Genomic DNA, 12,647 nt, shown 5'->3' with positions numbered 1-12,647 from the left:
AAGTCAAAAACAAAAACTACTATTTTTTTCGCGCTTGGCATAATTCTGAAAAGGTTTTTTTCCATTCCATTCAGCAACTTTTCGTCTTAACTATATTATTAATCAACCCAATTTTTTTTAATTGTCGAGCTAATATCAAGATCAAAACATCTATCTATTAATCAATACATGTATATAGTTCTAACATTTTTTCCATTGATTGCATTTTATTTCAGTGTCGAATGTTACAATCCCTTAATTTGAACACTAGTCCATGTAAAATATCTTGCTGTGATTCTGACCTTTGCAACATGCGATGTGGCCGTAGTGAGTATTATGTTTGTGAACTTGTTTAAGTAATCTGAAAATTTCATGCATATGGTACTTGGTTTGCGTGGACTGAGAAACCCCCATGCCTCCCCATTCATTAACCCTAATATGGTTTTAGCTGCCCTTATACCCTCATTCACGAGCCAATTGTTCGCTACAAAATAAACTGTAGCATTTAAATATTTTAGGCACTATTTAGAGCTTCTTGAAGCAAAAATCCAAAATTTATGGTTTTTTTTGTTTTTGTTTTTTTGTTTGTTTAATCTTTTAACTTCTACTTGTTACAAAAGAAAGTAAATTGATATAAATCCATCCTCAAATTTCTCAGCTTTCAAATGGTACCACAGTGGCGGATCCGGAGAGATGCAGGGGGTTGGAACCCCCTTTTTTTAAAATTTGTCATTTTCATGTGTAAAATTGACAAATACTGACACATTATGGAACAAAGTGTCTGTATCCGGTCCTCTACGAAGAAATTTGAGGTAAAACATAAGGGTTTTGAGTTCAATACAAAATAAGAACCCCTGCGCCCGATGTCAAATCCCCTTGAGTACTTGTACTTTATATCATCTTTTGTCCTATTACAATAAATGGGGTTCTTTTGAGGACTTGTGAGGATTTTCATAGTCAGAATTTAATTTGAGTTAGGCACAGCCTACAACCGAGCGTCACACGTATACAGTATTCTTGCGTTTGTCATTAAAAAGGGGGTTATAGATGAAAGGAACTAGATGGGATAGCTAAAACAGTTGTCCATATAAGGTGTAATAATTAAGCATATCGTATCAAGATAAACTTAAAATAATTACTTTTATTTTTTTTTAATTTCATATCTTAATTTTACATCAATTCAAAGGCTACTCTGAATTTGAATGCACTTGCCTGAAACTATTCTGTGGATCTGTCTGATACCTATTCCAGTTTGGCTAAACGTCTATTGTCAGCCTTGCATGAGGTGCTCGGTATAAAAATATTGCTAAAAAAAGATTTCGTTTTTCCATGAAAAGTCGCATAAACAGAATCACTCAAGTTACTGCTCGATCAAAACACGTCTCAAATTTGGTACCCTTCGATAGATTAATTAATTTACTACATAGTGATACCTACAAAAATATTTTCTTCTACGAATTAACCCGGAAATTGAACATATTACCCATATCCCCATGAACAGGTCTCGATATGTAACTTAATGCCTTTTATCAACATATACTAACAAATTAAAACAATTTGTGAATTTATTATGTCCAACATTTCCGTTCAATTCAGACCTGTTGTTAATAATTTTGGGTTGCAATTATTATATAAACATAAAAGGGGAATTTTCATGAGTTCAGATTTTCTTCTGTTTCATCCATTATTGTATATTTTTCAAAATACCGTAGTTCAAAACTTTTTTTATCGTACAGTACATTTATATAGTATCTTAGCTTTCAAATGATCCCAAGTGATAAATATTTGATCTATTTCGAGTCCAATTTAGTTGCCACCCCATACGCCCAAAAAATACCTCAACATAAAACAATGCTTATATTTAGCATATAAACGATGTAAAAACAGACATGTTGGGCACTTCTGTATTCGTTGTATTAATGTATCTCCTCATTCCATTCGCTTAATTCAGAGTTTCAAGGCAACAATAATGATCTAAGTTTAAAAATAGAATTTTCGGAATTTTATACTTTCTTCCATTTCACCTGTAATTTGCATTTTTATCAGATATTTTACTCAAAACAAGCTTTTATACAATAAAATATTTTTATAGAAATCGTAGCTTTCTACTCAGTAATGAATAATTGAACTTATTCAAGGTCATTTATGCGGAAGAACAACACCCCTGCCCCGTTAAAATTTGCCTCAGTCTGAACGAAAATAATCTAGGGCTGTAACTTAGTACACGATGTATGGTAGTACGGGACAGTTCATCTAGGTGTTATTATGTAGGATAGAGGATCAAATTAATGATGCATGTCACAACAAATCAATATTATACAACGTCTTAGAATGTGACGTGTACTAAGTTATAGGCCTAGATTCATCCTACGAGGAGGAATCATCCGGCCAGCGAAAGCTTTATTTTAATATAGCCTAGCTGGCCGAGTGATCTAGGGCGCTGGATTTAGTGGAGGCGGTGTTGCCATAGATGTCACAGCGGCACGAGTTTGAGTCCCGCGGAGGGAACGACAAAAATTTGCTTCGCAAATTTGACAGTTCTAATATCGTTGGGAATTTTTCAGACCCTTCTATATATATATATATATGTACTACTGAAAAAATTGCTAAGTTCAACATGCTGAAATGTAAGCAAAAAGTAATCAAAATGGGAGGTACACATCTTCAATATGTATATAATCACTGTACAAAGTTGAAGTTATGTTGTTTCAATACTTTTTGAGTTACAGATTACACAAAGTAGGTACAAAATGGGTTAGTTCAGCATAAAATAATCAAATTTCTGCGTAATTGAAGTGCATAATTATCTTCATTGTGTATATAATCATTTTGAATGGGTTCTAAACTAAATTTGAAAATTCAATGAAAAGAATCTTTTCTATAAGAATTGCAAAACAAGTTTGATATTCCTCTTCAGGCAGTCAATTTCTTTTTTTTTCTTTCGTGCAGTCTTTTTTGTCCAACTCGAGCATCTTCACAGATGAAATATGCGAATACTTGATAAATATTTCGCATCACAACATCAAACTTGTTCTTGGATGCCTGGAACAATTTGGGTTTTTATATTACATTCATGTTATCTCTGTATGTTGTTTTATTTTAATTTGTTCTAATTCTGACATCCCGGTCTAAGTGGATGCTGTCATCCCAATTTTATTTTGATGCTGGCATTCCAGTACTGGCTAGATCTTCATGCTGGCATCCCAATCTAATTTAGATGCTTATATCTTGGGTGTTTATTATTGATATTTCGTTCAATTAATGCTTTGTTGTAACCTGCATAAAGGAACACTGTTTACCTGGAAAGGATTGAAAAAACTTGTTTGGGAAGTAGATGAAAACAAATTCAATAACTTCATTTCAATATTCCAACTAACGAGGTTGAAATTAAGAGCCAAAATTTGTGTCTGGTTATAATGTTTTTTTCTACTATGCATCAGAATTAAGATCAATTAAGGTTATATTTAATATGGAAGGAGAGTTTATTGTTATCATTTTATTATGTTATTATCAATTATTAAATGCTTCACAATACCCACTTGATATTACAACATAAAGTGAAAAAAAATTGCTATGTTCAACATGTAAAAATTGTAGGAAGAAATTATTCAATTTCTCCATAATTGAGGTGCTGATTGTCAGTATGTATAAAATCACTGTGAAAAGTTTGGATATTAGTTCAGTACTTAATTACAAATTACACAAAGTAGATACCCCTGAACGTGACGGACGCACGGAGTTGAGCGGCTACTAGACCTGCTGTCACCGTTGGTGACGCAGATAAAAACTGCAAATAAAACAAATGTACCACCTTGTAAATTTATGATGAAGATATCTACAGCTTATTTTCCAGGACAGATGCTAAAATCTCAGCTATAATAAAATAATGAAAAGGGCAATTTTCAGGATTTCAATATTTTAACCATTTTGTCACTGATTTGTGATTTATTTTCTGATATTATTGTTTAAACATGATTTTATGTACTAAGATTCATATTGATAGTCTCTTAGGTTCAAGTTAGCACATTTGATGAAGGATTGACATACATATGTCATCTAGGCTGAGAAATGTTACTATGAAAGTGTATTTTGTTGATTCAATCTATCAAAAAAGCTCATGTCAAATAAATAATTCTTACAATTGTAAGACATCTACGTTATTGTTTTAAAAGGTCACTGGACATGCATTTTGGAACTTCTAAAACTTGGTTATAAAAAAGAAAGATATAAAAAGTTAAGGAACTAAAAATTCTAAAAAAAATCCTAATTAAAAATGTTATTCTTTTTTTCAATTAAAAGACTAATCTCATGGTTATAAAAACATTTTTATTACTAAAATTTTTAAAACTAAAATTTTTCTATCAAATTAAATAGCTAAAAGCTGGGTTTTTTATTAATTGAATGAAAAAAATATTTACAATTCCCTTAATAATCCAATAAAATACAACTTAATGGTAAAACGAGGGATAATCTGTACCTCCGAAATTTCCACTTTTTTAAAACTTTTATGTCGTACTGTGGATATCTAAGCAGAAAAATTAAGCATTTATGCTAGAATATATGAATGATACATAAATATCTATTATGAATGGCAAAATGACATTGTGTACGGTTTAATTATGATATAAACGATCATTTTCGTTCACACGGAGACATTTTTAGAGGAGTAGGGGTACCGTTTCTTACTTCTAAATGACCTTGAATAAATTTCAATTATTTACCATTTTAGCTCATTAGTTAGTTCAGATAGCATAAAATGTTTTTGAATGTACAAAAGCTTGTTTGAAGTACGGTTTAAAGAAAAAAATGCCAATTAAAGGTGAAATGGAAGAAAATCTGAAATTCCGAAAATTTTCCTTTTTAAAAAGATAAGGTCATAACTGTCCCCTAAATATGAGGATCAAGAGCTTAAAAGCGGCAGACATGTTGGATACATCGATATTTAAAATGATAGTGCCCAACATGTTTTTTTTACATTTTCGTATACTAATTATAGCTTTGGTTCAGGAATATGGGGTGGATTTTTTCACCTTAATGGACATGAAATAGTTCAAATATTTATTTCTTGAGCTGATTTGAAAACTAAGATACTGTATAAATTTCAGATATAATGAGCTACGGTATATTGAAAAATTGACAATAACGAGTGAAATAAAAGAAAATCTGAATTTCTTTAAATTCCTTTTTTTACGATATTATAATAATTGTTACCCTTAAACAAAACAAGTACCAGAATTAATCAGATATATTAAATACATCGTTATTTCAATTATGAAATATGAGTTTTACAGCATCGGTTTGTACAAATGAATAAACACTATAGTCATCACTTATGCGGTTATTAAACTAAGTACTAATCTCATGCGAATGACTCGCAGAATGCTGGCAGTGGGTTTGAAATAAACAAATTGATTAAGCCGTTGTCAGATGACATATCTATATTCAATCAGCGAATTTGTATTTGAAATCTCAGTTGCACCTTTAGACTTGAATACACTATACTGGTGTGAAAACCACAAATCTAAAGGAAAGGAGTGGCGGATCCGGGGAGAGGATGGGACAATGTACCTGTTGATAAGTTATTTGACCACACATGTCGAACCATAATGTATGCATTATTTATCAATAATAGGCTTTGCTTGCTTCATGGTGTTATGGTTATTGTATAAATACGATAAAAGTTGCTTTTGTTTGTTTGTGTGTATGTGTGTGTATTCGTAAAGAAACTGTCATGTTACATACGATAATGCTATAAGATAACGTTACGCGCAACGTCGTTAAAATTAACAGTACAATTTCTGCCTGTTACATATTTATTTTGAGGTTACGTTCAGTGGTACCAACAACTGCACGACATCACGGTCAGCAACTTCTTTGGTATCATTTGAAAGCGATATCTATATTCATTTAGTTTTTTAAATGTGATGTCCAAGGATGACTTACAGACGTTGGAGCAATTGAGTCACGAAAATAATTGCTTTTAGATCCAGTAGAGTACAAATATAGGTTTATACTGAAAAAAGAATCGGAGACTACTTGCGGTGATAATTGATTCGTTGATGGAAGGTATTAAGGGAACCAAGGTTATAGCGGTAATCAAAAGAATGTAATCCAAGAACAAAGACCAGACATGGAAAACAGACATACACAACAAAGAACATAAAGTAACTAAAATCATACATACAAAGTAACAAAAGCAAATGAGCAACTCGGACTCCACTAAAAACTCAGAGCATGGACCAGGTGCACCGGTAGGGTAAGTGTCCTCTGTTTTTCTAGAAACACCCGTCGAGTTGCTCATAAAAAGTCCGGGGTAGACGAAAAAGGAAAGGAAAACTATGACACGTTGAACAAATCAGTTTTCAAGGCATACATCACGCAGCGGCAGACGTTCGTTTCTTCTCTTTCTTACCGCTGCAGAAAGGCCTTTCGAAATTCTCTAGCGTTATTCAAATCGTACGTCGTTTGACAATCGGATTACGCTGTGTAAATGCATTTACTTATTACCGACTTTGCAAGATTCTTGCATTTTCTGAGAGGGCTGACTGCAGCGTCAAGAGTGATTTTTCAACGTCAGACGCTGTTTTATGAGTTTGGTTTTAATGTACCTGAAAATCAAGAAGTTGGTGACTTGGGGAGGGTGCATGACGGACCCTCCCTTTCCATGGAATGTTTATATATACTTTGGATTAACAATACCTGCCGCGTTCCTTCAAAGAATTAGAAAAGTTTAACTGCAAAAAAACGCTGCATTTTTTATCTTTTTATAGTGAAAAAGAGGGTTAATAAACTTAATTTTAGAGAAGATTTAAGATACACACTAAAAGAGCTCCTTTGTTTTAATTTCAGCACCAATCAACTGTGAGTATAGAATTGAATGTAACTGTAAAATTATATTGACTTACAAACTACGAAACATGACTGAATTGCTCCTAGCACTTTTTAAATTCCTAAAATAAATCAATACCCTGCACACATGGTATATTTAAGAAATAAATCATGGAAACTCCATTTTATCATTGTTTTACCACGGGTTGGCCATTTATGTCGCATTAAATAACGACATAAATGGCCAGCCCGTGTGGTAAAACAATGATGTAATGAAGTTTCCGTGATTTATTTCGATTCTAATATGACTAGTTTCTTCATATTTTCGAGTAGACGCAGCCTATGTGTTGCACGAAATGTTGGTCATGTGTTCATCAAATGTTTACCATGGCTGTGATCGAAAGAGCTTTGGAGCACGTCATATTAGAATTGTACACCTCTGCCACATTCTGCTTTTATTAAAGTTCACCCTTTTATACAAATTAGTACAGAACACAAGAAACAGCTTCGCATAATTGTAATGAGTGGTGCTCATGCCCTTTTGATTTTCACAACCTGTATAGCATAGTCTATAAACTGGCGGACTGATGCATAGTTAATCAGGAAGCGGTTATAGGTCTGCGGAGGAGATGGAAAATAAATGGCCGGGAAATAATTTCAGTAGGCTAGGTCGGATGTTGGTATTTTCCAGGGGTCAAATAATCCTAATAATTCCTGAATATTGGGTTATATATAACATGAGGCAGATTTATCCTGAAAGAGGACGTAGTTGAATATTTTGATATTTAAATAATCATGCCTTTACATCTGGAACTGTAAAAAGGAATGTAGCTCCAAGTTGCTCCTCAATAGAATGAATTAAACAGCGATCCGGCTAATCTTGTGATAGAAGGGCAGAGGACACATAAGCGCGCTATTTTAAAACCGAAATTATTAAGGCACAGTTCGTGTTTTACCTCTTTAATTTTAATCAAATTATGAATAGGTACCACATTAATTTGAATTGTATTTAAATAAGCAACTCAGTGTCAGGGGGACGACCATTTGATATTGAATAGGGTATTTGGAAAATTGCTTCGGGTCAAAAGAGTAAAGGTTAAAATACTGATTTTACTCATAGATACATCGAACATGTGTTTTGTGTTCCTTTTGAAGGGCACAGAGAGAGGACTGATAAAATGATGCCAAATCAGACATTTCACAATACATTTCAGACTGTTCTCAGAATCCATGTTTACATGGTAGATGTTTTAATAGCGTTAATGGGTACGTGTGCCAGTGTTACCATGGATACACGGGAGTAAGATGTGAATCATGTGGGTATAGGTTTTCAAAGATATGTTATTTACTAAGCATTTAAACGAAATTGATGAAAGGAAATAAAATATCACAACGAGTACATAAAGTAAACAACAATAATGTACAAAACAAAAAGAAAGTTTTCTTATTTAAAAAACCAAAACTTCAAGAGTGAAAGACGAAATGCCATCTTGATTTAAAAATATTAGAAATTATATTTATTCAGAAATCTCCTTAAAATATAAATATTTTTAAGATTTTTTAAATTCAGTGGCTTTTTGTGGTGATATTATTAACTTTTATAGTGTTTTGAAGTATACCCAATACCAATATTATAGATTACCAGTATATACATATTTCTCTGTCACATTAATTATGATTCTATGTAAGTGTCAAACATGCTCTGTTAAAGGATCCTTTGGTTGGAGTAAGATATATTCAATAATATAAAACTGCACATACTATGTTTATCCTTCATGTTTTCATCGGATATCTTCATTTCTGATCATGATCAGAAAGCTTGCATTTCTTACTATAAACACTAAATGAAAACGATGAAAACGTGAAAGATAAACATAAATTGGTATTTTACTTCATTTATTTTGGAACCTTTCACAGCTTGCTTTATGGTATGGATTTTGCCCATCATTAAAGACCGTGTGGTGACCTGTAGAAGTTTAGTTGTTCGTTGTTTGGCTTTTGGTTGATGACTGTCTCATTGGCAATCCTACCTGTGACATCCCCTACTGTATATGCTTGGTTTTATGTTATAGAACTAAGGCGAGGTCGGATAGGCGAACGAACTGCTTATCATATTTTATTATATATGAAAAATATCTTAACCTTTTTTTCAAACAATTATGATTTGTGTACTTTTTTTAAAAACCGTGTCTCCACCTTTGTATTCTTGCAGTAGTTGTTGTTTATACCCCTAAGCCAGCGACTCCTTCTGTAACTGGATGCTATCGTAATTGGATACCATTTCATGGTCACTGTTACTTCTTCAGTTCATTTACGCGCGACTGGGATGGCGCCAATGTATGCACTGGTATTCACAAAATATCGCAGATTGCCTACATATTTTTATTTTTGATCTTTTGTTTGAATTGCTATAGTAAACAGAAATTAATATTCGGTTTGTCATATAACCCCTGTTCTTACTACGGGGCGCGGAATGGGGCTCTTGTGGTTTTGTACTCAAAATTCAATTTTGTACAGACAAAAGTGAATTTTGTTCAACAAAAATTAGTTCAGATTAACAAAATTTATAACATACTACAAATTTTCAATTTTGTGTCACAAAAGTCAATTCTGTGGCACAAAATTCAATTTTGTGTCACAAAAATCAATTTTGTGAGACAAAACTCAATTTTGTCACAAAATTCAATTTTGTGAGACAAAATTGAATTTTGTCACAAGAGTCAATTTTGTATGCAAATTAGTTTATAGAATCCTTTGAATATACAAATGAATTCTCTCTTCACGATTTTGTAAGAAGGTTGCTCATTGGATAGAGTAACCGCAGGTTCCAGATTACTTCGAGCAACGCAGGATGGTTAAGGCCGTATTAAGTGAAATTTAAAAAAAATCTTTTTTTAAGTTGCATTCTACAGAAAAACTGCTTTGAAATAAATAAAATTACTATTATACGTTTTCTATGAAATTTGTTTTATAAAACAGGTTTTAAGATACGCGATTTTTCTACTTTCTATTTATTGGGATTTCTCCTGGTAAATCACGTGATTATTTCTTGACATCTTTCAACTCAGCTATAAAATGCTTTGCCCGACCTGTTAATCGCAACCAAATTTGTTAAAATTTTACAAGATAATTTGTATTAATGTATTTGTCCCAAATTTTGCTGGAAAAAGAAGTGAAATGTCAGACTAGCCAAGAAAATCATATTAGAGAGTAATCAAGGGAACCAAGGTTATAGCGGTAATCAAAAGAATGCAATCCAGGGACAAAGACGAGACATGGAAAACAGGCAGACACAACAAAGAACATAAATAACTAAAATCTTACATACAAAGTAACAAAAGTAAATGAGCAACTCGGACTCCACTAAAAACTGGGAGCATGGACCAGGTGCACCGGTTGGGTAAGGGTCCTCTGTTTTTCTAGAAACACCCACCGAGTTGCTCATAAAAAGTCAAGTCCGGGGTAGACAAACGAGGAAAGGAAAACTATTACCCGTTGAATAAATCAGTTTGCATGGTGCAGATGCATACACCATAACGATCCACGAGTTCATGATGACGACCATAGACCATAGTGATGACTTCAATCTTGTAGCAACATAACCCTGTTCCAGAAGCCTATTTGTTAGAGTTCTAGCGCGATACAAAAAGTCTGCGTACTTTCGGCAAGTTCTGGCATAACGTATGAGTTGTGATATGAACACTCCATACGCAGGTGCTGAAGGGATGTTGCCACAGATGAAAGGAAAGTTGACAATTCTGAATGAAAAGTCATCACGTTTGTCGTAAAGTTTGGTCAATAGTTTTCATTTACCATCGATTTCTAAGTGTAGGTCAAGATATGAGGCTGACCTTACAGTGTCTGTAGTATCCTTTATCTCAAGTTCTTTTGGGTAGATACGATGTATCAAATCCCCGCAATTAGGATTGTTTAAAGATGATACGTCATCTATATAGCGGAAACTAAGATTAAAGAAATGTGTTGTGCGGTGAAATTTGTTAATCTGTCAAAGTCGGCGAAAGATTTTTTTTGTTCCACTATCCCTCACGATTTTTTTGCTAGATACAGGTACATTCCTTATTTCATTACGATTCTATTGGTGTATGACACAAGAAATTCGGTTGAGCGGAACAGGTCGGGCGAGGTGAAAGCCGACATGGAACGTGTCTTAACTTTCGTTTCCCTTTTGTTTACAACCTCAAATGATCTATCTTTAGATTAAAGATTAAGTGACACAGTGGGTTATACGATTACGATGTCCGATATTTCTTTCACTTATGTGCTTTATTATAACCGTGCACATTCGTACCTTATCCACTGTATTGCAGTGAATGCTTTAAGTTTGTAATACACGTGTACATGATGCTGCACATTTTGAATTCATTTGCATATCCAAATGATTCTGTAAACTAATTTGCATACAAAATTGACTTTTGTGACACAATATTGAATTTTGTCTCACAAAAATAAATTTTGTGACACAGATTTGAATTTTGTCTCACAAAATTGGATTTTATCTCACAAAATTGAATTTTGTGACACAAAATAGACTTTTGTCTCACAAAATTGATTTTTCTGACACAAAATTGAATTCCATCATAACAAAGTCATATTTGTCGTACAAAACTATGTTGCACAGACTTGTTTATGATCACTTCATTTTGTACTGACGAAACTCCTTTTTTTAGACAAAATTGAATTTTGTGACACAAAATTGAAAATTTGTAGTATGTTATAAATTTTATTAAACTGAATCCATTTTTGTTGAAGAAAATTCACTTTTGTCTGTACAAAATTGAATTTTGAGTACAAACCCACAAGAGTCTCATTCTTCTTGGGAGATAAGAATTATATGGAATGCACTGTAGATTTAAAAAATAAGGGAGATAACTCTGTAAATGACACTCAAATACAAAAGAATCTATTGGATTTTCAATGTTCATTATCTTCTAAGAGCAGACAGATTGGAATGAATAATTACACATTTTATAATATAGACCCATAAAACAACTTAATTACAAAAGTAAAATATGTAGCCATTTTTGGGGTGTATCACATTTTTTTTCAGATTTTGCATGATTCTTATAAAGACAGCGACTTAAAAGGGATTGATTACTTGATGTCAGGGCTAATTGGTTTTGGAGCGCATTACGTGTGCACAGCTATCCTATTTGAATTTTGACTTTTGATCAGTTTAAACATAAATACCAATATGGGCTGCACAACTCTTTAAACATTAGATTACAATGAGTTAATGGAAATTCTTAATATGATTTTTTACCATGACTGCAGCGGTTACCGTTGAGAGTGTCAATCAAAAGATTCTACAGTTTACAAAGCTTAACATATGTTGCGATTTATACAATCAGAACTGCTTCTTAATTCTGTTCTTAACTTTGTACGCGGGAGGGAGGGTCTCAATATGAGACAATTAAAGATTTTTTTTAGAAACTCTAGCCAGATATACAAGATTCCCTAACAAATGGCACTTCAATATTTAGTTATGGTGTCGACAGAACGGTGCATCGTTAGTTATTATTGAGAGTTACATGGAAACCCGATTTCTGGCTCAAAAATGCGAGAGAGATCACACTTCGCATGGTTTGTGTATTATAACTATTATTTTAAATTTTGATTAACCTTATTTATAGCGGTGATCATTGCTGAATGATACACGATTTTTGTGAAAAAATGAATTAACTACAAACATTATGTTTTCGTCTAGTACCCATGTTTTGTATGATAACAAATGACTTTTTTTCTTTTATGTTGATGTACTTCTAGTCATAGGCGATCCGATTCTGCTGATTAAATCTATTTATTTTCTATATATAAATCTT

At 32.9% G+C, this 12,647-nt stretch overlaps 1 protein-coding gene across 1 annotated transcript in view; it reads left to right on the top strand.

Annotated features, from left to right (window-relative positions):
- The window catches only part of LOC148615842 (uncharacterized), a 34,278-nt gene that overhangs the window by 21,223 nt on the left and 408 nt on the right, over window positions 1–12,647 (top strand). The window contains exons 7-10 of the mRNA XM_088581705.1: window positions 216–306; window positions 8,022–8,123; window positions 9,020–9,144; window positions 12,309–12,408. Coding sequence (XP_088437831.1) covers window positions 216–306; window positions 8,022–8,123; window positions 9,020–9,144; window positions 12,309–12,408 — 418 coding nt within the window. The remainder of the gene's footprint in view (window positions 1–215; window positions 307–8,021; window positions 8,124–9,019; window positions 9,145–12,308; window positions 12,409–12,647) is intronic.

The sequence above is a fragment of the Perna viridis genome, chromosome 5 (assembly GCF_037379345.1).
Source record: "Perna viridis isolate PV_CMFRI_1.1 ecotype Kerala chromosome 5, ASM3737934v1, whole genome shotgun sequence".
Taxonomy (NCBI): domain Eukaryota; kingdom Metazoa; phylum Mollusca; class Bivalvia; order Mytilida; family Mytilidae; genus Perna; species Perna viridis.
This window is presented reverse-complemented; position numbering and strand designations above follow the sequence as displayed.